The 25175-nt window shown below is 41.3% G+C and overlaps 1 protein-coding gene across 2 annotated transcripts in view; it reads right to left on the bottom strand.

The window, feature by feature from the left end:
• Nucleotides 1–18558: 18558 nt before the first annotated feature.
• Nucleotides 18559–25175, bottom strand: part of ZMAT3 (zinc finger, matrin-type 3) — a 32973-nt gene continuing 26356 nt past the window's right edge. Inside the window, exons 4-7 of one of the 2 annotated variants that reach the window (XM_005883017.2) lie at nt 24575–24741; nt 24353–24453; nt 21633–21790; nt 18559–18918 (exon numbers count right to left, since the gene is read on the bottom strand). In XM_005883017.2, coding sequence (XP_005883079.1) covers nt 18907–18918; nt 21633–21790; nt 24353–24453; nt 24575–24741 — 438 coding nt within the window. In that variant the 3' untranslated portion in view covers nt 18559–18906. Of the gene's footprint in view, nt 21791–24352; nt 24454–24574; nt 24742–25175 lie in introns of both variants that reach the window. The other variant, XM_005883016.2, reaches the window with a different exon arrangement.

Here is a 25175-nt window from a genome sequence, read left to right as displayed (position 1 = left end):
ATGCTACAATTCAGAGGAGAGAACCCCTCTGTGGCATAGACTCAGTGATCATTGACAAAAGGAGTTGGAGTAGAGGAGGCAATGATGCCTAGGGAAAGGCTGAAAAAGCACAAACAAGCCTGGCTGGCTTGGCTCAGTGGTTGAGCGTCGACCTATGAACCAAGAGTTCACAATTCGATTCCCAGTCTGGGCACATGTCCGGGTTGCAGGCTTGACTCCCAGTGTGGGGCGTGCAGGAGGCAAGTGATCGATGATTCTCTCTCATTGTTGATGCTTCTGTCTCTCTATCCCTCTCCCTTCCTCTCTGAAACCAATTTAAAAAGTATACATACATATATATATTTAAAGCACAAATAAGCTACGTCAGGACCCAGGATTTTAGCTCAATGAACAGCAGAATCACTGAGAGCAAACTGCAGAGCCCCAGACACCTAATCCTTAGCCTTCCTCACTAGGCTGCTGTAAGATCCAAGGAGACCACCTCTGTGAACGCACTTGCTGGAAATGAAGTGCTCTGTAACGTTAGATGTCATGACAAGGTGACTTGCAGTGAGTGAACCTTGGCCTCAACAGGGACTCCAAAATGGGTAGCATTACACAGGAGACATAGATATAGTATTTAATTTTAACAATAGGGACAGGGTGATTCAAGTCCTAGAATTTACTTATAATTATCTAGAAAAAAATCATTATTAGAAAAAGGATAATTAATAGTTTTAACACTAATATGGCTTTGTCTTCCAAAGAAATCTTCTCCAAGAACTTCAAATAAGTTTAACTTCAGTAGTTATTAGTTATTCACCTTCCCCTATAGTAAGCAGTCATTATTATTATTTACCCTACTTTTAAGAAAGAAAAAATTTAAATGAAACAAGAATAAATGATATTGTGATAATCTCTCTATACAAAAGCCTAATCAACCATTATGGTGGAATGACCAGAACGACCAGTAGCTATGATGTGCACTGAGCAGGCAGGCAGGCGAGCGGTCCCAGATTGCGAGAGGAATGTCCAACTGCCGGTTTAGGCCTGATCCCCACAGGACATCCCCCAAGGGGTCCTGGATTTCGAGAGGGTGCAGGCCAGGCTGAGGGATACCCCCCACCCATCACCACTACCGTGCATGAATTTCATGCACCGGGCCTCTAGTGTAATATAATAAGAAATACATATTTGACCTTCATTCTTGGTTCCTGGCACAGAGCTCCTTAAACCCTTGTAATTTTCTCAGTGACAGGTTGAGAGGAATGCTATTTGTTATTTATAATAAGCCTCTTCTAACCATATCTGAGTTTATGTTAGTGAGCTGACTCTTTTTTTAATATATTTTTATTTACTTCAGAAAGGAAGGGAGAGGGAGAGAGAGATAGAAACATCAATGATGAGGGAGAATCATTGATCAGCTGCCCCCTGCACACCTTACACTAGGATTGAGCCCGCAACCCAGGAATGTGCCCTGATCAGGAATCAAACTGATCTCCTGAATCACGGGTCAACGCTCAACCACTGAGCCACATCAGCCGAGCAATGAGCTGATTCTTGATGGGGTCCTGGAAAACTTCAGAATAGGGGCTGGTTGCCAGAGGAACCAATCTAGTGATTAGAAGGTTGGAATGTTCAGCCTCAATCCAAACCTACAAAGAGGGAATAGGGGCTGGAAATTGAGTTAATTACAAATGTCCAGTGATTTAATCAGTTATGCCTGCATAATGAAACCTCCATTAAAAAAAAAGAAAGAAAGAAAAGAAAAACTAAACAACAGGGTTCAAAGAACTTTCAGGTTGATGAATGTATTCGTGTGCTGGGTAAGTGGCATACCCCAAACTCCATGGGGACAGAGGCTCCTGCACTCAGGACCCCTCCAGACCTCACCCATGTACCTCTTCCTCTGGCTGTTCATTTGCTTCCTTGATTATATCCTTCATAATAAAATGGCAATAATAAGTAATTTTTTTCCTGAGTCCTGTGAGCTGTTAGAGCAAATTATCAAATATCAAACCTCGAAAGGGGCTCAGGGAACCTGCAATTTGTAGTGAAGTCAGACAGAGTGTGGGTTACCTGCACTACTTGCAGTTGCCGTCTGAAGTGGGTGGGGGCAGTCTTGTGTGGCTGAGCTCTTACCACTGGGCTCTCTAACTCTGGATAGTTATTGTCAGAATTGAATTAAATTGTAGAACAGCCAGTTGGTGTTCACAGAGAATTGGAGAGACCCCCACATTAGGTGTCAGAATTGTTGGTAGTAAAAACATGATAGCAGAAACATTTAGGCATTTTTACACAAAGCCACAGCATGTCACCTGCCAGGAAAATGATTCCTCTATCAGGGATCACGCATACTTTCTTCCCCCTTGGAAGTATCAATTCCTTTCTGAAGATGCTAGCTAAATATGGACTCTGTCCTCTCTCACAATCTGGCCTTTGAATAACTATTAACAGTATTAACCTAAAAAGTGCAACTTCCTTCTCTTGCCATACTCTTAGCCGCATGCATCTTCTATGACCCCTAGAAAGAGGATCGTGGGGCCTGTTGTTATCAATCAGTTCCCTAAAAGAAACACCACACACACACACACACACACACACACACAAATGTGTGAGTACATTTACCAGTACACCATCCTGACCTTGAACTTGCTGGGCTGGTAAGTTTAAACATAAATGCAAAGTAGGATCATAACATGCACAGGATATGTGATTTTAGTGGAATATTTGTAATTCCTTGATTTATTTGATTAACATCTATTAAGACTTGTATGTACCAGGCATGTAGCTTAGTGCAGAATATATTCCTAGTAAATGAGAAGAATTCAATAATTATTAAATTGAACACACACACACACACACACACACACACACACACAAATGTGTGAGTACATTTACCAGTACACCATCCTGACCTTGAACTTGCTGGCTTGCTGGTAAGTTTCATGGACATAGATGGATAAGAATTTCACTAAGTTCACAGTAGTCAGCCAAACAGTCCAAGGGTAATCCCAGGGACCTGAGTTCAGACAGTTGCTCCAAACAACAAATTCAAAATCATCTCAGCAAAGTGAAAAAGTAGGCAGTACTACTTACAGACATTTTTCAAAAGTAAAAGTGAGAAGGGGGAAGGTATGTGTGAATACAAAAGGGAGAAGAAAGACGAGGTTCCCTTGTCAGGGCCGCATTTCTGCCCAGCAGGGCTGCCCTGGGTAATGGAAGGCATCGATCACCCTGTGGCACCTGGAAACGTCTCACATTCGGCTTTGGATAGACCACTGGGGCCCAGGAGGAGGCTCGACGTATGCAGAGGGATTTAGGCCTCATCTGAAAAAGCACTTCCTAACAGGAAGCAGTTAACACACTGGTTACCACGGCTTAACAAGGAAAGATGTAAATTCTGAAGATTTTTGGAACATGTCTTCTTCTAAAGGCAGAGAACTAAGTGACGTAGCATGAGTGATTCTTAGAAAGAGTTTTAGAGATATGGACCCTTGTTCCATTCACCAAGCTCTTGTACCCTTTGACTGAAAATGTCCAGTATCCAGAAAGTTACAATCAGGGCAGGCTTACGTTTTTAAATGCTAATTTTAAAGGAAAATTTTTTATTTTCACATTGGGCTGAAATCTGCCACCAAATCACTCACATTTACTGACCATAGGACTTCTGGAGTGGTGAGAATGAGTCCCCATGACAGGTCTTGAAAAATGAAGACAGCCATCAGTTCTTCTCCATGTCTGCTCTTCTCCAAAGTGAGACATATTTGTCAACTAGTTCTTGATCCTCATTTCTCCGGTATTGCCCCATAGAGAAGGAACACCTCCTTCACACTTAGATTTGCACCTGTATCAGAAAGGTTAGTGAATTCCTTCATACATCCCACCCTACAGAGAGACTGTGGGGCAGAAAGCAAGACTTAAGAATTAACAGTAGCCCCCAGGGGTCCAATACAGTGAAATTGTTGCAAGGTGGAGCTCATTCCCCATCCAAAGAGTGCAGCCTGACTCATTTCATCTACTTTATACAGAAATGCTGGCCCAAGTGGCCAGAAATCCAAAATTGTATGTCAGTCTCTCAATCTTGTTCTCTTAGTAACTGATTCTACCTTTTCTAGAACTCTGTGGGGCCAGACCCTGCCAGACAAATTCAGACCTAGGCTGCTCGTGTGTGGCCTCTGCTTTCAGGAGGCTTTGATTTAATTCTATGACAATAGGATTTAAATGTTTGGCCATGGGGAACTAGTAAAAGTTTTTAAGCCAAAGAATGTTATGGGCAGATTTTTGTTGGAAGTATGCCCCTTCTGCAAATGCTTGGCTTTTCCTCTTCCACTCGCCCAGCAACCCATGAATTCCAAAGTGGCAGCCACCTGCATGCAATAAGGTAGTTATGGGGCAGCATACAAATCTCTCTTCAAATCCAGCACAGGCCACAGTTTTTCTAACTGGTAGTGACTTTGCAAAGTCCTTGAGCCCAGAGATGAATTCCTGTTTGCCTCGCCAGCTACCAAGTGACAAAGTGGTGATCACATGCAAGGAAACATGAAGCTGCTCATTCTCTCTCCTCGGTCCACTAGCAAACCTGGCAGGAGGGCATGTTGATGACATGGATGATGGCATTAGGCAGCAGTCATCCTGCGGGTGCCCATCTGCAGAGCACAGTGTCTATTTCCTAAGGCCCTTGCTGATAACACGAACCCATTGGCTGGGTACTGTCCTGCCAACAACCAGAGAGAATTCCTAGGGAACAGAACTGATCCTCCTGCGTAAGTGGGGGAAGGGAACAGAGGAAGAACAGTATCACATTCAGCAAATGAAAATGCCGCTGGCTGCAGACTCTGCCGGCCGCTGGCACCAGAGAAAAGAGAGCCCTAATGAAAAATTGAAGCACATTTCTCCTCCCCAGGAGAGACGTTGTCCTTCCAGTTTTATCTGTCCAAAACAGGACATACATAACTAAGGTGCCACTGCCTGCCTTTTAAATATAATTCTGATAGAGCAGTGAACTCTGTGACTTTGGTCATTTGCTTTCATTCTCAAGTGTGTTTTTAAGCTGTCTCCTGGGTGAACTGATTCATAGCTAATGTAGCACAAGAAAGAGTTTGGCAATCAGGCAGAGAGATGAGGAAATACAATTAAATAAAAAACACTATAATAGATATTCAAAGTAAAGAGTATAGAGGCTCTGGCTGGGTTGCTAAGTTGGTTAAAATGTCATCCTGATACACCAAGGTTGTAGGTTCAATCCTTGATCAGGGCAAATATAAGAATCAATCAAAGATATGATGATGGCGGCATAGGTAAACGCCTGTACTCGCCACCTCCCACAACCACATCAAAATTACAACTACAATACAGAAGAGCCATCATCCAGAACCACTGGAAAGCTGCTGAATGCAAGTCCTACAACTAGAGAAGTAAAGAAGAAAGCACACTGAGGCTGGTAGGAGGTGCGGAGGCACAGGAAGGGTTGGTTGGGCACCCACATGGGCTGCTTTTTTAATCGGGAGGGAGACTGTCTCTGTGGAGGCCACCTGGAGGAGCAAGGGGTCCCAGCCCCATACCAGACCCCAAGCCCAGAGTCCCAGAGCTGGGAAAAGACGTCTCTAATGGGCAGTAAGAACTACGGGCTATAAAAACCAGTGTGGATTGGGGCTCAGTGACACAGAGGCTGCTGGAGACCTGGCTGTTCCTCTTAAGAGCCAGTGTACCCAGTGGTCAGTGTCAGACCATACCAGATTACAACTCTACACATCCATAAGCGACACACTCAAGGGGCAGACTCAGTGAGCACCAAAGCCCCACTGAAGCAAGTGCTACTCCATAGGGGTGTTTCCTGCACAGCAGGTCTCCCACTGTAGTCACCGCTGGTCCTCACAGCCAAATGGCCTGGAGGTCAATTCCTCCCAGTGACGCCAACAGCAATCAAGGCTTAACTACAACAAGCTCAGGTGACTGGGGAGGCTGAGCCACTGGGCCCTATAGAACATCTACTACACAAGGCCACTCTACCAACTCAAGGAGACATAGCAGCTCTACCCAATACATAGAAACAAACACAGGGAAGCAGCCAAAATGTGGAGACAAAGAAACATGTCACAAATAAAATAAATGGAAGAAAGCAAACTACTGGATATAGAGTTCAAAACCATGGTTATAAGGTTACTCAAGAATCCTCTAGAAACCTTCAAAAAAAATGGAAAAGGGCCAGTCAGAAATTAAGTATACATTGACTGAAATAAAGAATAATATGCATGAATTCAACAGTAGAGTAGAGGATTCTGAGAATCAAATCAATGATTTGAAATATGAGGAAGCAAAAAACACCCAACCAGAAGAGCAAAAAGAAAAAAGAATCCAAAAATGTGAAGATAGTGTAAGGAGCCTCTGGAACAACTTCAAACATACCAAAATTCACATTATAGGGGTGCCAGAAGAAGAGAGAGAACAAGAAATTAAAAATGTATATGAAAAAAATAATGACAGAAAACTTCCCTAACCTGGTGAAGGAAATAGACATATAAGTCCAGGAAGCACAGAGAGTTCCAAACAAGAGGAACCCAAAGAGGCCCACACCAAGACACATCATAATTAAAATGCACAAGGTTAAAGACAAACAGATAATCTTAAAAGCAGTAAGAGAAAAGCAGTTAATTATCTATGAGGGAGCTCCCATAAGACTGTCAGCTGATTTCTCAACAGAGACTTTGCAGGCCTGAAGGGATAAAGGGCCAGTCAGAAATTAAGTATACATTGACTGAAATAAAGAATAATATGCATGAATTCAACAGTAGAGTAGAGGATTCTGAGAATCAAATCAATGATTTGAAATATGAGGAAGCAAAAAACACCCAACCAGAAGAGCAAAAAGAAAAAAGAATCCAAAAATGTGAAGATAGTGTAAGGAGCCTCTGGAACAACTTCAAACATACCAAAATTCACATTATAGGGGTGCCAGAAGAAGAGAGAGAACAAGAAATTAAAAATGTATATGAAAAAAATAATGACAGAAAACTTCCCTAACCTGGTGAAGGAAATAGACATATAAGTCCAGGAAGCACAGAGAGTTCCAAACAAGAGGAACCCAAAGAGGCCCACACCAAGACACATCATAATTAAAATGCACAAGGTTAAAGACAAACAGATAATCTTAAAAGCAGTAAGAGAAAAGCAGTTAATTATCTATGAGGGAGCTCCCATAAGACTGTCAGCTGATTTCTCAACAGAGACTTTGCAGGCCTGAAGGGATTGGCAAGAAATATTCGAAGTGATGAATAGCAAGGACCTACAACCAAAATTACTCTACCCAGCAAAGCTTTCATTTAGAATTGAAGGTCGGATAAAGAGCTTCACAGACAAAAAAAAGCTAAGGGAGTTCATCACCACCAAACCAGTATTACATGAAATGTTAAAAGGTCTTCTAGACAACGATGATGACGATGATGATGACAAAGAAAAAGAAGAAATATGAAGAAGTACATACCTATCAACTGGCGCTGGCAGTGGGTGCAAGCAGGGCCAGTGCCAGCAGCAGGTGCAAGTACCAGGCAGGACTGCAGCACGTGGGAGCAAAGAATTTTCAGTAACCACCAGAGGCTTGCCCCAATGACAGCAACCGGTGCCCTGCCTTGGTCTGGTGCCCCCACTCACTTGCTCCACCATCCCGCCATGGCCGATGTCCACCATGTTCCACACACACCCCCTGATGGTCAGCATACATCATAGCGACCGGTTGTTTGGTTGTTCCAGTTGTTCCACCATTCGGTCTATTTGTATATTAGCCTTTCCTTGGTCTGGTGCCCCCACTCACTTGCTCCACCATCCCGCCATGGCCGATGTCCACCATGTTCCACACACACCCCCTGATGGTCAGCATACATCATAGCGACCGGTTGTTTGGTTGTTCCAGTTTTTCCACCATTTGGTCTATTTGTATATTAGCCTTTTATTATATAGGACTAGAGGCCCAGTGCATGACATTCATGCACTGGAGGAGGGGGTCTTTCAGCAGTCTCACAGTCTGGGACCCCTTGGGGGATGTCTGCCTGCCGGCTTAGGCCTGCTCCCCACAAGGAGCAGGCCTAAGCCGGCAGTCAGACACCCCTCTTGCAGTCTGGGGCTCTCGCAGTCCAGGACCCCTCACTCTTTATCGCCCCCCTGCAGTGGAGGCAGGAGAGGCTCCCACCACCACCGCTGCACCCGCCAGCCATGAACCCAGCTTCTGGCTGAACAGCGCTCCCTCTGTGGGAGCACACTGACCACCAGGGGCAGCTCCTGCATTGAGCGTCTGTGTCCTGGTGGTCAGTGTGTGTCATAGCAATCAGTCATTCCGCCATTTGGTTGATTTGCATATTAGGGTTTTCTTATATAGGACTAGAGGCCCAATGCATGAAATGCGTGCAAGGGGCTCAGCCCTCGCAGCCCTGGCTTCGTCCAGAAGGTTGTCCAGATGGTCGTTCTGCTGTTCAATCTAATTAGCATAATAGCTCTTTATTATATAGGACTAGAGGCCCAGTGCATGAAATTCGTGCATGGGTAGGTTTCCTAGGCCTGACTGGTGATCAGGGCCAATCAGGTTCCCCACCTCCCCATCTCCCCATCTCCTCCTTCCCTTGCTGGCCACACGCCACCACCATGCAATTTCCCGCTCCTCCTTCCCTTGCTCCCTCAGCGCCCTGCTGCCACTGCTCACCATGTTCCGCGCCGCCCCCTCGTGGTCAGCACACGTCATAGCGAGCGATCGAACTCCTGGTCTCCCAATCGAACTCCCGAGGGAACACTTTGTATAATAGATAGATAGATGTGAGAGCTTTATATGTATTACGCATGTGCTAGTCAACTTAGCCTTTTATATATATAGAATAAACCTGCTTAATTAGACCTGCTTTCTGAGGTAGCTCATTTAAACTTTTTCCAGACCAATGAAGCACCATAACTTCTCTTTCAGGTAAGTGTCAGCCACACAGCAGTAAATATTAACATGAAGCAGATTGTTATTGTAGATCACACAGGGAAAACAAAGGGTAAAATATTTAACTGCAGCAGTGTTTGACTATGTTCTGTGCAGTGAGAAAACCTGAAGTCATTTTCAAGGTCCACCATTTCTTACTTCTTTTCAGTCAGGTCAAGTTTCTAAATTTTCTAAATCTCCATTTTCCGGCTAATGAAAAGAAAATAGGATTCTACCAAGTCTCCTATCTACCTACTCCAGGACTTCTGTGAGGATCAACTGAGATGAGGCACGGGAAAACGCTTCACAGACATTTGGTTAAAGTGTAAAATGTTTGCACCTGGCTATAAAGCAAGTTGTGTGCCTGGGCTGAAGAAACTCCAAGGAGGCTAGTCACTAGGGAGAGGAAGCCGGGCATTGATATGTAACATCATTACCTGGCACCCACAGCAACTGTTTCCAGGAGATAGATAGATAGATAGATAGATAGATAGATGATAGATATACCAGAGGCCCAGTGCACAAAAATTTGTGCACTCGGGGGGGTCCCTCAGCCCGGCCTATGCCCTCTTGCAGTCTGGGACCCCTCGGAGGATGTCCACCTGCTGGTGTAGGCCCGCTCCCTGGGTGATTAGGCCCAAGCTGGCAGTCAGACATCCCTCTGGCAGCCCGGCAGCCCGGCAGCCCTTGGGGGGTGTCCACTTGCCAGCGGGGAGCAGACCTAAGCTGCAGTTGGACATCCTTAGTGCTGCTGAGGAGGCAGGAGAGGCTCCCGCCACCACCACTGTGCTGGCAGCCATCAGCCTGGCTTGTGGCTGAGCAGAGCTCCCCCTGTGGGAGTGCACTGACCACCAGGTGGCAGCCCCTGCATTGAGCGTCTGCCCCCTGGTGGTCAATGTGTGTCATAGTGACCAGTCATTCCCAGTCTTTCTGCTGTTAGGGTCAATTTGCATATTATCCTATAGGATAGAGGCCTGGTGCACGGGTGGGGACTGGCTGGTTTGCCCTGAAGGGTGTCCAGGATCAGGGTGGGGGTCCCACTTGGGTGCCTGGCCAGCCTGGGTGAGGGGCTGATGGCTGTTTGCAGCTGGTCACACCCCCTTCAGGGTGAGGGTCCCCACTGGGGTGCCTGGCCAGTCTGGGTGAGGGGCTGATGGCTGTTTGCAGCTGGTCACACCCCCTTCAGGGTGAGGGTCCCCACTGGGGTGCCTGGCCAGTCTGGGTGAGGGGCTGATGGCTGTTTGCAGCTGGTCACACCCCCTTCAGGGTGAGGGTCCCCACTGGGGTGCCTGGCCAGTCTGGGTGAGGGGCTGATGGCTGTCCTGTGCCTCAGATATCATAGCATATTACACAGTTCACATGGAACTCAGTTTCCTTTAAAATAGGAAGGGATCCCATACTCATGAAGCAGCTACTTCCACACATATTTTTTTTATTTAATTCACAGCACATACTCTTTGTACTAATTGTTGGAAAATCATCCTAGCAGTTGCCTTTGTTCCTCTCTGTATTGTTGCCTTACATTCTGATGTCATTACTGTGCTTTATCAGCCACTCGCTCTAATAAGATTGTGAATTACTTAAGGGCAGAGATCATGACTTGAGCATGTCTGTTCCCTGTCATGGTGCCTAGATAAATACTCAAATGCCAGCCAGTCCAAATGACTGTGATGAGAAAGGCCCACCGTTGCTGGAGACCTTTGATTTTTATTTAAGGGGCCTCACTTGTTCTGTGCCTTTACAGAGGGGTGAGTAGTGGCTGAGGGAATTTGAGGAAACCCAGACAGAATTCTCCTCCTAAAAGATTTTGCTAAGCTGGCGCCCAGGACCACCGGGCATTTGTTCAATGAAAACCTGGACACACAGCAATAACAACGGCACTGGTCTCCTACTGCTAATGCCTAGGGATCAAACCCCAGCCTGCAGGAACTCACCCCGGCCGTCAGGACCCGGCGCTGGGTGGACCTGGGCTGGTACTGCTAACTCTGGAAAGGGATACTTCCCGTGGCTGCAGGCTAGAGGCCCCGGACTCTGCGTCACCCACCCGAACAGGTCCATAGCGCAGGCTGGACAGCAGAACAGCTTCTTTGCCTGGGATCGCAGGGAGGCGTGGCCTGTTCTGTTCGCCTCACAGGGAGGCCTGTTCTGTTCACCCTGTGGGAGGCCTGGCCTGTTTGCCCCAAGAGCGATTGGGGGAGGCCTGGCCTGTTCACCCCGCCAGCGATCACAGGGAAGCCTGTTCTATTCGCCCAGCGATCGTTCGTGTGGGGAGGCCTGTTCTGTTCAGTACACAATTGATGCGGGGAGACCTGGCCTGGCCTGTTCGCCCCCGTGATGGGTGCTGGGCTGGGGGGCGTGGATCCAGGCTGCTGCTTGGCGCCTGAACTCGCGCAAGTGGCCATTGGGCAGGAACATCCGCTTGGCACCTGCGCCCATAGGCCTGGAGTGGCCGGGGGCGTTCTGGGACCCCAGCTACTCAGGGCCTATGCGCGGGCCTACAGGCTAGGAGCGGCCTGCCCAGGCAGCTTGGCACCTGCGCCCATAGGCCTGGAGTGGCCGGGGCGTTCTGGGACCCCAGCTGCTCAGGGCCTATGCCCGGGCCTACAGGCTAGGAGTGGCCTGCCCAGGCCGCTCAAGCCTATGTATGCAAATTAACCGCCATCTTTGTTGGGTTAATTTGCATACTCTCCTGATTGGTTGGTTAGCATAGCGAAGGTACAATTTACATGTTTTTCTATTAGGTGATATATATATATCCATCAATAGAGGACCAATAAAAGATGTTTTGAAAATCATACAAGGGAATACTTCACAGTCAAAAAGAATGAGACAGATCTGCAAGTGCTGGTATAGAATGTTTGCCAAGGCACACTGGTCACTGGGGAAAAAGTTTATATGGAATGCTGCATTCATATTGCATAGTATATCTCTGAAAAAAACACCTAAGCAACTGGTAACTGTGCGTACCTTGGGAGAATAAAATGGGAGATGAGTTCAGGAGTGAATTTAGAACTTATTTATTTAAAAAAATTCAACTACATATTTTTTAGAAGGTCAATGCTCTAAATTATCCACATTACTGAGGGATAAAAAGAAATAACTGGAATTCACACCCAATAATACCCAATTCTAAGTAACTGAATTTCAGAGGTTAAGTGACAAGTTCAAGAGCAGACAGGTGACAGAACTAGGGCCAGTTATGCTGGTATATGCTTTCCTAAGAGTTTAAAATACTTAATAAAAGACTTAAGATGTCTCTTTTTATGCTGCCAGCATGTTAAAGCAGAAACCATTATGTTCTTCCCCAAAAGAAATTATGTTTGGGAAAACTTCAGTATTTTATAGTTTAGTTTTTATATTGTCAGCAGGATTTGCATGTCTGGTAAAATTTGCCCCTGTATATAATTTTCAAAATGTTCAACAATCTTCGATGATGAAAGAGTTTTCTAGTCCTTTCCTTTCAGTTTGGGGCTTTCATTGATAGTTGTTTTATTTTAGTTTCTATATTTGTTGTTGTTCACATGTCCGAATATGTATGGATAATGGAATTTTTTAAGCAAAAATAGGTATTTTTAAAACATCACCAAAAAATCTTACACACAGACACTGGGGCGATGGGGGCTTGCCCAGGGTGGGAATAGCTGGGGGGCGGTGGGTATCAAGAGGGGAAAAAGGAGACATATGTAAAACTTTGGACAATAAATAAATTTTTTTAAAGTATAGATTTAAAAAAAATCTTACACACATATGCATAAAGTATACATACATATACATATATTGCATCCTGATTCCCAATCCATCCCTCTCGCTCTCTGCACACTTTGGCAGCTGAAACTGTAAAAGAATAAACTCCGTTATACCTCCTAAACACATGATGTCTGCTCTTGCTTTATTTAAAGACGAAAACTCATCTCCACTATGTGGTTTTTAGCCAAAGATCCTGCTTCAAAGGTAGTGTACCAACCACATTCAAACTGCTAGCTGTAAGATTAAGAGCGTCCACAGGGTGGCACTAGATACCTTTGCTCAAAGTCACAACCTAGTAAGCTATTTCTAGAAAACAGGGACAGAGAAGAGCCTCTGGCATCAGCAAAGATTAAAATTGAAGTTAACATTAAAGACATCTTGTTCCTTTCTGGAGAGATGGCTGCCAGTCAAAACACATTTAAAGCTCTAATTATATTTAAAGACATCCAAAATGCCAAGCAGACATTACACAGACTGCCTGTGGCGATTGCTTCCAACGGCCAATTTACTCTTCTCCTTTGGACATACTTTGTCACAAGTATCTGACATCTTAAAATATGTTTACATATACTGCCTCCTAATACGCACACCTCAACCTCTCTATCTCATCCTTCTCTCTCACACGTGCACATGCATATACACACAATGGAGTGCATTTTCAGGTGATTTGTTTGTTGTTTGGTAAGGACTCATAATCACATCCCTATTCAATAATATTTACATTTCACAATAGTTGCCTGTCTTCATCTTTTTGTAAATTCCCAATTTTCAACAGTTTATGAGTATCCCACAAATAAGCATAAAACTTGGTGGGTTACGTCTCAAGATGATAAAAATCTTAAAAGTCATCACAAAAAATATCTATTTCTGATCTCTCTATAATCATATATCAATTTACAATGGATTGGGAGAGTTCATTGCTAATCTTTTATAGACAGGCAATTTTAAAGGATAATACCCAGTGCTTGGTCTTGAATAAATTTTCAGGGAATGGATAAGCCTCAGAAATGCCTGGGGGGGGGAAAAATAAAAGAGCTGAAAAGCTCTATTGGTTTTAGACTTTTTTTCTTTAATGCCCATTATTATGATTTTCTTTTAAGCTAAAAATCTCTTGGAGATGATTTAATAAAATGTGCTGATGCCTTGAGTAAAACAGACTCAATGTGATCTATTCAGTTCATTCAGAAACATTTTTTGTGTGTGCAGACAAGAATGTTTCCCACGACAGTAAGTGTATGTGTCTCGCATCCCGATTAAACAAGCCATAACAGCACCTTCTGGGCCTATAATCTACTCTTTAAAATGAGCATTTAAGGTCAAAAGCACATTGCATACAGTAAAACAGAGTGCTTAATGACCATACCCCAATAATATATTGTACTTTCAAGCTAATTATCAGAGTAATTTACATGTGAAATACCCAAACTATTAATGGGTATATGCCTGTTAATGTGCTTATTATCTAGAAGAAGCCATTATGATCCTGCTAAGCTCAACTATTCTCCGAATTTGAAGGGAAGATAAATTTTAAAATATGTCAATAAAACTAAGAGCTCACTCCAACCTCAGGCTGACTCCAGTGAGGGGGAAGGGAGAGGGTAGTGTGGGCAGCTAGGTCAATTCCACTGCAAGCCCAAAAGCTGACAAGACTCCACATGCGTTCAAGTCCATGGCAGATTAGGTGCAGACTAACGGTGAACCCACAGCCATTGCACATCAGCGTCGAAAATACCTCCAGGCTGGCAATGCACCTTTTCCCTCGATCTCCAACTCATCACCAAACAATCTGCAGACAAGACTCAGAAAGTGTTTTATTCAATTGAACACAAAATGCCTGTTATCATAACGTCAAGCCTTTATCAGAAATCAATACATGGTGAGGATACACAGCCAGAACGAGCCATCAACATCAGCAGTATAAATTTTAAGTAACTTTTTTGATTTCTAATTCAATGTGCAGAAGAACATAAAACCAAAAGAGCAATTTCAATTTCACAATTCACAGTTGATTGGTTTTAATCCCATGACACTTTTGTCATTTCTGTAGCCCCAGAACAGAAGCAGATTTCCAACATGTGGACTGGCACTTGGCACCAACAGCACACACCATGTTAAACCCCTGTAGGACACTGAGAAATCATTTGAGGGAGCAACCCCAATTTCACACAGTTTTGGCTGGCTTCTATTTTATTTTATTTTTTTAGCTATGGACTTTACTAGAGACATTGTTCTAGTGAAATAGCAAAAACTGTTTGAAAAGCTTGCCATGCCATTAAATGAAGGGCTTTAATGTCACCCTTGCTTTTCCATGATTTTATTCTCTAATTTAGAACAGTAGCTGCACTAAAATGCAACCTTAACAGTGAAAGCAAAGTCGTTTTTGCTTCTGGATCTAGAGCAGACAGCCAAGAGAGGCAATGTGTATTGTCCTAGCAGATAAAAGGAATGCGTTAGAGCAGTCTGACATACTCTAGTAAGGCATTTCAAAGCAGACACACCATACCCAAATTAAATTATTGTGGGCAGCCGAGGATACCACAAGGTAAACACCAATTTACACAGAATCAACATGAAATTCTTATAAAATGACACACGGATTTACAAAACCACAGGAAGGAGCTCAAGTACCAAGAGAAGGCAAACAACGATCAGCCCCTCTGAAAGAGTTTTGTTCCTGTAAATGCCAGATTTGCAGAGTAGAAATAAACTTTCTATGTTCTTTGCCCAAGGATATTATCATTCCTTCTGACATATGGGGTTACTTTTCCTTAAAAAAATAGATCATGTAGAGAATATACATATAACCAGTGATATAGAACATTTATTTTCACTAGTGAGGGGGTCACTTAAGCACTTACATAGAAAGAATTATGAATGAATCATGAAAGTCATTGAAATGCAAAAATAAATCCGATAAAAACTGCATTCGTTAGTATTCAACGGTAAAATTCTATTTTCAGCAACTTCATTGGCTTAATGGGAACTACGACCATGAGAAGATCTTTAAGTTCAAAAAGATACGAAATGCCTAAAAAGGAAAAGTCTAATTACTAAAGCTTCATAATTTCATTTGAAGGGCCCCAAAGAAAATGTTATTTTAGAAGCCTTGAATCTTATCAAAATAGCACAAGTGTAAGATTCAAGAACATTGAAGTTTCCATTCTGACATATCCATTGCATCTTCATGCCCTGGAGCAAGTCACTTAAATTCTTTGCCCACCAAAAAAAAGTGCCATAATAAAGGCATATGTAAAAAAAAAAAAAAAAGTTTTCCAGACAGTACTAGAGTAAAGCTAAAGATGGGTACTAAGGCTCACATATGTAAAAAAAAAAAAAAAAAAAGTTTTCCAGACAGTAGTAGAGTAAAGCTAAAGATGGGTACTAAGGCTCATAATTTCAACAACTCATTGTACAGTACAGTCATTTTCAATCCTGCTAATTATGGCTGGAGGAAGCATGGGCAAGTACCATTGTCAGGGAACACAAAGGCTTTAGATAAATGATTCGTTTTAACTTTCTAAACTACTTAATCTGCTCATCTAGAGTTATTTAAAACAACTAACCATCTATGGGTTTGACTCTATACTTCCTGGTAGAACAGGTGAAAGTAGTGAAGGAAACATGAGATGAGAAAAGCAGCAGCAGGTTGAAATGAGGTATACGCTGATTTAATAAACCCCAATCAGCAACTTACAATTTTTTAAAGAAGCTGCATAGTTTAGCAACATACATCATAACAACAGGGATAAGGGAGAAATTATTGTCATGAAACTTTAAGACATATGACAACTAAGCATTTAAAATGACCAACTCGAGAAAACTTCAGTTTGAAAGTTGTCTTCCCTCACTCTAAACACATACAAAAACAGAAACTGGAAGGCTAAAGTCCACACAAGAAAAACTGTATGTTAGCTGGCTCAGGTTATCAATTTCATAAGTTCAAGAAACATATGATCTAAACTTATCATTGAGATGCTGCTTTTTAAAAGCTATTGATATTTAAACAAATATTAAATTCTAGTTAATGACACCTATGCTAAAGTGTTTAAGGAAAATGTATTGTCTGAAATTTACATTGAAATGTATATTTAAAATAAACTATGGAATGGTGGGTGAATAGAGGATTGGATACATATGTGGTAATACAAATATAGTAAAATATTGAATGTAGAATCTACTGGTGGGTATATTGTAAAAATTTTTTGATATGTGTTTGAAAATTTTCATAATAAAATGTTAAATTTCTACAATAAATTTAGTAGTATGTTTTAAAGACTCAAAGTACTCAGCAATTTGGAATTTTAAAAGTTATTTGAAGTAGGAAAATTTTTGCTTTAAGAGTTCTCAGACCTGATTTGGGAAGATGCTTTTTTTTAACGTAGAGACAAAGTAACATACTTAATACCTACTGAGCATGACAATCTCTTCCCACACTTATTTGTAATACATAATTCTCTTCTCTCTACAGAAGACACAAGTTTGAAAAAGAACACTGGAATGAAGTTCTTCTCAAAGTCAGTGTCAAGCTCTTCCCAACCCACCACACCACCCTTCACTAAATATAAATGTAATACAGATAAAAGTGAAAAATAATCTGTGACTGTTGCCAGTCTAGGACAGCTGAATTCATTTTCATGGTGTATGGTTCCTGATCAACACTAATAATAGTTTTATTCAATATCAAATTGAGACAGCATTAAGAGAAAAAAAAAAGGTGTAGAACATAGAATTCACACAGACCTTTGTCTTTCCAAGCTTCTTGTGTGTAATGAACTGTGATTAATGACAATAATTATAACATCTCTTCTCTCTGTGAAATGCTAAAACTTGCTAAAGGCACTCATATTCTGGGCTTAACAAAAACAGGGTCACATGGGACTATAAGCCAGTATTTTGTTGTTGTTTTGGTGGCTACCCAGAAGGGGGGTTTACAATGATCCTCCCATTCATAATGGGAAGAAAAAGTCAAAAGAGCTATCAGAACAAATATATGGGAAGCTATTTACACAGATATTTGTCCATTTTGTTAGACCGATAACTCCCAATAGTAGGGATCCACCGCCAAAAATAAAAGCAACAACAAAACACTATTATGTATGAAACTCCATAACAGTGATTTGGCTGGTGCTAAAAAAAAAAAAAAATCTTGGTAAGGTAGAATATTTTTAAACATCTCTTCAACATTAAACTTTCCCTATACTAACAAAACATTTGTCTAATTTCTAAAGTAGCTCTAATGTCCTTATATGTCTCACCAAGTTCTTTACCGAGTACTTCCAGCTGAAGTTCTGAAGAAACAAAATAGATTAGGTTCCAAACCCACCTTTCCTAGGCTGCTCTGTGGAGAATACTATGCAGGACGATTACAGTTCTCCCATGATCTGAGCAAACTCATTTTACATAGGTCACTGGACAGTCCTCAAACTGTCCGTTGCTCATTGTTCCAGCCAATTCGGAATCATAAATCCCACAGCTAATCCTTAAACTCTATCTTCAGAGGAAGATATATATATATTTGATCTCTGTTCAAAGTGTAGCTGGGTAGCTACAGCAAGTGTACCAGCCATAGAACAGCTCTGCAAAATAAGGTGGAAAATCTCATGCTTCCTTTAGCTGTTCAAGTCAGAGGGACATAAGGATGACCTCAGCCACGATTCTTCACTCACTCTCAGAGTTCAGAAACCGAATTGGTTTTCTACGTGTACCATCTCATTAGAAGGGGAGAGAGTGAGGAATTGGAGGAGGAACTTTTTCAAAATGGGTGGTATACAAAAAGTATTCACTTAGAGAATTCAGTGCAAGAGGAGGCAGGCAGACAAATGTAATAAACAACATGCACATATTTACAAGTTGCAGTATGTGATATACAAAGACAAGACCAATAATGTATTTTCTGTTCAATGTGGAGTCAAAAGGAATACATGGCAAACTCAGTTTTATAGCTTCACTTTTTTGGGGGGAAAAAACAACAACACTTCAAAGGCATATGCAATCCAATCTTTTAATTGGGACATGTTATTTTTCCTTTACAACTTCTTGCCCTCAATATGTTAGCAGAGTTTCTGTCATCTTCTCACAATGACAACTTACCCAAAGATATTCACAGAGAAGATAGACTTGGATGCCATGAGTTCTTGCAGGTGATTACTGAAATCTATTTAATTTAATTGACTCCAGATGTTCCGTCAGTTGGGCCTCAGTCTGTCCTTGTACACAGCATATAAAAGACACTAACATGATTCCTGGGGAACACAGGATGCAAAGTCTCAAGCACGTTACAGAGCAAGACTGGACTTCACAAATGAAATCAACAGAGATCACAAGTCACGGACTGCAGTAGTCACAACAAGCTTTCCGACAGGGAAAACACTGTCTATGAGGAATGCGTGGATATGAGAAACTGCACCATGCAGAAATGTCTTTATTCAGGCATTTCCTTTCTGACAGCCTCACCCTTTGTCTCACCTATGGAACACAGATCATTGCAAGGTATCGAGCCCAGAACACAACCCACTGTCACAGAGATGTGTAGGGGCTTTTTAGGGGGGTGTGTATGTAACTTCTATAAATGATCACGGAAGTTATTTACCAACTTCCTAGAGTTTAGAAATTAAGGAGCAAACCAAGTTATTGTAGGCAATATGGTATCTAAAGTGTTCATATAAAACAAAAACATAGCTCTTTTTTAGTGCAAAGAAATATAGCAAGTAAGAAATAACACTATAGATCTTTTTTCTTTCAAAGAAAATGCGTTTATGCATTCCTAACATCCATTAAGGGCACTGGGAGACTGGCAACCTGAACACGAAAGGCCAGAAAAACACATCAAGGCCTTAAATCCACTGGTTTTTGTATATATAATGAAATTATTAGGTGGGGAGAGTGAGGAAAACCCTTCCTTTAATTTTATTTGCAAAGGAAAAACTGAAAGTGGATGAATGTCACCTTTACAAAATGCAAATTCTTATCCACAATCTTTTACTGTTATCTGAAATAAGAATTCAATGAAATCTTCTCTGTGGTAACACATAAAAGCATATACCTATAATTTTATACATGTGTCTATATGTATATAAATACACATACAGAGAGAAGGGAAAATGGGATTTTTAAATAATCATAGAACCAAGTGGCCAGCACTGTAATATTAAAATCTACCAAAAAATTATACTTAGCAGCAAAATGAATAATGTACTGACCAATAAAATAAGTTCTAAATTGCCCTAAACTCATCAACTGTATTTTATAAATTACTGCACAAAGGATTATTTTGCTAAGAGTCACAGCTCTAAAGAGAATCTCAACTGAATATTATTCTTCTGTTTCTGGGAAAGAAAAATATTATTAAATAATTTTACTTTTCAAAAACCATCACTCCAACAGAAGAGTGACTTGATACTGTACCAGAGGTTAATCACAAAACTGAATTTTAAACATGAGTCTAGAGCGTTCAACATTGTTTAGAAGTATTAAAGAAAGGAATTGTTATAATTTTCCTTCTCCTCATCTCTTTGCATATAGAATTCTCAAGGGAAAACGGGAGTTTGGTATTTTTTAATGAGCAATCAAGTATGAATTGACCATAATGCAAAAATACTGCTCAACATAAACTTCTTTGTGGCCTTTCAAAAGAAGTATGGATGAGCACCAGCCTTATCCATGTAAATACAGTAAGTAGGTAAAATACAGTTAATGAAAGTTCATAGAGTACTCCATTACTTAATCTAGACATACACTAGAGCTTTAAAAAAAAATACAAAACTAATAATACTGCTGTAATTATCAGATAACAAGTAATCTATAATGTATTTCTACTATTTTCAAGGAAGCTTAATTAGAAAGAATGAAATCAAAGTTCATGTATTTTTCTACTTGAAATGATAATGAAATTGAATCAACTTTTTAAAAATTCCTCTCTGTGAAACAGTATTTTTCAGGACAGCCAACTAACAACACACAGATGAATGTAAGTAAAATATAAGGATCAGTGTATCTACAGTCTGCCAAACCAAATACCCAGAGATCTAAATTTATGACTGAGGCCATCATATAAGTAACAAGTTATTATCAACTAAGTAACTCTAAATTGAAAAATCAAACACATCTTTACATTTCCTAAAACCAGCTGAAAAATATTTTTTTAAAAAAATATCGTATCTATCTTAAATTCATTGGATATTCAAATGTGGGGCTTGGAAATCCCACAACATAGATGGGACATGAAAATGACCTTATGGGACAAGCTAATTCAACCGGGGTGGCGAGGATGGGGAAAGGTAGCATTTAAACGTGTGAAATCCATAACTGGAAATGAAGTTACACTGTTTGGAAGTCCACAAGGACTTCGGAGGTGTCTGAATCCAAGAAAACCTTCATCTCAATCATGGGAAGACATGATAAGAGGAAAAATGTCCTGGGAAAGACCCTAATGCAGTTTATAATAGTATGTCCTACCGACAAGATATTGAGTTGAGGTGAGGTTCCAAAGGAGCCTTGGGAAAGTGAAATCTCTGCTTACCTGTTTTTACTGTGATCTGAAGAACTCAATAAAATCCTTAACAGTACACAAAATTGCAAACGAAGATGAGATTTTTAAATAGTTAAAGCTCTAAGTGGTCAGGCTTCTTACTGACCAGAACTTGGTCAAGATAAAAATTTATTTTTCATGGGGTAGGGAGGTCACATGCTCTAAGTAACTCAACACAGCTGACCTGAAAAAGCATCATGACCTAAGAAGCACGCTCTTGTCCTTCCCCAATGTTGACATCTCACGGTACCACTGCAGTTACAAGTATTAACATTAAGCAGAGGAATGTACTTATATCAAAAGGACCACAAAGCAGGGCATGTTGACAGAAGGCAAATAACAGGCAGGACGAGCTGCTCTATCTGAACACAACGATCCCTATACATAGCCCAGATTCTCCATCTCATTCCTGTACCGCTGTTCAGACACCTTGCTTTTATGCTGCTTGCTCTCTAAATGATGCCGGAATTCCACCTCTTCGCCAGCCCCAACATTGCACATCGAGCAGTAAAACTGGCCACTTGGAGTAACGCACATGGCCAGATCACGCGGAATTCTCTGCCGAGAGCGGCGATTGAAGTACGGACCTGCCAAAGCAAGAGACAAAAGTAATTTGTTCACTTCAAAATAGTCACTAAGTGAATGACAACAGTCTGATCAATCATCACTATAATTTGTATTTTTTAGTCATGATAAAATTCACAGATTCCTCGCTTTAAATAAACGTGAAGTTAATGGATTTTTTAAATTACAATTTTATACAGGTTCATCTAAAAGCTAATATGATTCTTCCAACTCTTGTCAAAAAGGTTACTGTAGAGCCAAACCCAAATTCTAAATGACAATGTCTCTAAAAAGTAGATACAGTTTTAAAAGTGATTTAATTTCCCAGCATTACATGGTTTAATAATTATGCCAACACTTTAATCCAAAAATTCTATTTCTAAGAATTATCCTAAGAAAATATTAAGAATTCTTGCATAAAGATTTATCAGGGAGGATATTTATTTCATCAGTATTTATAAAAAGCTTTTTTGGAAGGATGTGAGAAAAGAAGAGTTCCAAAAATACAATTTAAAAAATTACGGTAAAAACTGCAATGGAAAACCATGCTGTCACTAAAAGTAATAAAAATATTTTAGTTACGTGAAAATCCTATATAATAAAGAGGTAATATGCAAATTGACCATCACGACCTCACACAAGATGGCCGCCCCCATGTAGTCATAAGATGGCCACCACAAGATGGCCAGCAGGGGAGGGCAGTTGTGGGCGATCAGGCCAGCAGGGGAGGGCAGTTAGGGGCGACCAGGCCAGCAGGGGAGGGCAGTTATGGGCAACTGGGCCTGCAGGGGAGGAAGGGCAGTTGGGGGCGACCAGGCCTGCAGGGGAGGGAGGGGAATTGGGGCGACTAGGTCTGCAGGGGAAGGGGAGTTGGGGTAACCAGGCTGGCAGCAAAGGGCAGTTGGGGGTGAGGCCTGCAGGAGGGGAAGGCAGTTGGGGGTGACTGGGTCTGCAGGGGAGGGCGGTTGGGGGTGATCGGGCCAGCAGGGGACGGCAGTTGGGGGCGATCGGACTGGCAGGGGAGCAGCTAGGCGTCGATCAGGCTGGCAGGGGTGTGGTTAGGGGGTGATCAGGCTGGCAGGCAGAAGCTGGGGCAATCAGGCAGGCAAGCAGTTGGGAGCCAGCAGTCCCAGATTATGAGAGGGATGTCCCAGATTGGAAAGGGTGCAGGCTGGGCTGAGGGACATCCCCACCCGACAGTGCACAAATTTCATGCACCGGGCCTCTAGTGTGATTATAATATGCTATTAAGTGAAATAAGAATATCACAAAATATAATCACATTTCTATTTTAAAGAAGTATTATGTAGAAAGAGTGGAATGACATATGTAAAAATGTTGGTGGAATTATTGATCATTTTCTTTGATTCTTTTTACATAACTGACTCCTTAGGTTGGACCAATAACTTACTAATTTTATGCTTTCCTTTTCTACTATAATAAATAGTTGAGGCTTTTCTCAAAATATTGCTTTCACTTCATTCTACAAATTTAATATATTTTTATTGATGTTTGGTTCTAATATTTTTAATACTCTATATAATTTCTTCTTTGGCCTATGAGTTATTTAGAAGTGTTTTTAAATTTCCAAACAACTGGAAATTCTGCGTGATTTTTAAAAATATTTTTTTTACTGACATCTCACTTGTTCTCTGGTCAGAGAACATAGTCTAAACTACCTTCTGATCTAAAGTTTACTTCATCTAACTTTAATATTGCTATCTCAGCTTCCTTCATTTTAGCTAATTTTTAATCTAATTTTATAACCTCTGGGTTTTAACTGAGAATTTAGTAAATTTACACTTATTACAATTACTGATATATGTTTAGGCTTTTTACAGCTATAGTACATTGTTGTTTCTATCTGTACCTATTTTCTATGCTTCTCTTACCTTTCCAATTAACTGTTTTTCATTTGTTGTTTGTTTTACTATTCACATGAATAACCTACGCTGGTATGTGTATGCATTGGAGACCAGGGCAGAGGGAGGATGAGGGACTATTCAGTCCTACTTTCCCTCCTCAAGATAATCATCCCTATAAACTAGTTGTTCTGAACTGAAGGTGTATACGTAGGAAGCATTTTCAAAGTACATGTATGTCTGGGTCCTACTCCAAATATACTGACTGAAAATCTCTGAGTCCTGGTTCAAGCATGTGTATTTTATAACAACTCCCCAGGGCAATTCTAATTCACTACCCTGGTGAAGCACCACTGCTATAATGCTTTTAATTTTCCCCAATATATATGGATTTAGCACAGTGCAACCGTAAACCAAATAGCTCATTTTTATAAGAGATTTTACATTCCTCAGCTGGAAAATACCAGAAGAAACATAAAGGAACCATAATAAAACATCTTAAAACATAAACTATAGTTTAAAATAAAAATAAATAACATACTAAATAGAAAATAAATAAATAATTGAGACCTGAAATAAACACCAGCTTGAAAAGCCACTAGACTAATTCAAACAAAGCAGCTTACCCCCAATTCTCAGGGCTATCTATTACCATTAAAAGAAGTAAAAGTAAAGGAGACCATTTGCAGCAGTAGCCAAGGTATGTGGAAATTCACTGGATACCTGTATTATTCTGTACTGTATACATATTTCTCCTATTAGGCATCATTTTATATTCATTCCCTTCTTTCCGGGCCCGCCGTTGACCGGCCTCTGAGGATTCCCTGAAGAAAAGAAATTTTAAAAGAGTGAGACTTCTAAACAGGGATCCATTTCAACTCTTTCTCTCTACAGACACTCAGTCTCACACAACACTTTGGCCTCAGAGAAAACGGCAATACCTACGAGAACGAGTTACTCTGAGCTTCCGCCAGCCGCAGTCTCTTGGCATGATTCTTCCCTTGATAGTGAGCCTGAGCCACAGCTGGAGAACTAAAGGAGGCATCACAGAGCTTACAGTAATCATTCTCTGTGGCCAGGATCACTCGGCCTCCCGGCTTAAAGGAGCCCATCTGACATCAAAGACATAAGAAACAAGGTTACAAAGAAAAATCTGGAGCTTATTTCCTTCTCCTCCTCCAAGTGCCTTCTAAGGCTAAGAGACACTTAATCATGGTTTTGCAGGACAATCACCAAAGTAACAAAATCATGAATGGCTCATTGCTATCTCCAATGAGGAATTAAAAAAAAAAATAAAACCCAGAATGGAAAATTTAAGGTAGTATAGGTAAAGGCTAAAATCGTATTATCAGAAAAAGTCAAGTCAGCCCAGAATCCATCCATAAGCATTTACTGATCACCTACAGTTAACAGGGCTTGCTACCTAATGCAGAAGTTATATACAAATATATATATATACACACACACACATACATACAGTGGGGCCTTGACTTACGAGTGTCCAGACTAACGAGTTTTTCGAGATACGAGCCGTCTCTCGGCCGAT

The sequence above is a fragment of the Myotis brandtii genome, unplaced genomic scaffold (assembly GCF_000412655.1).
Source record: "Myotis brandtii unplaced genomic scaffold, ASM41265v1 scaffold751, whole genome shotgun sequence".
Classification (NCBI taxonomy): domain Eukaryota; kingdom Metazoa; phylum Chordata; class Mammalia; order Chiroptera; family Vespertilionidae; genus Myotis; species Myotis brandtii.
The sequence above is the reverse complement of the archived record's forward strand: the minus strand, read 5'-3'. Positions and strand labels throughout refer to the sequence as shown.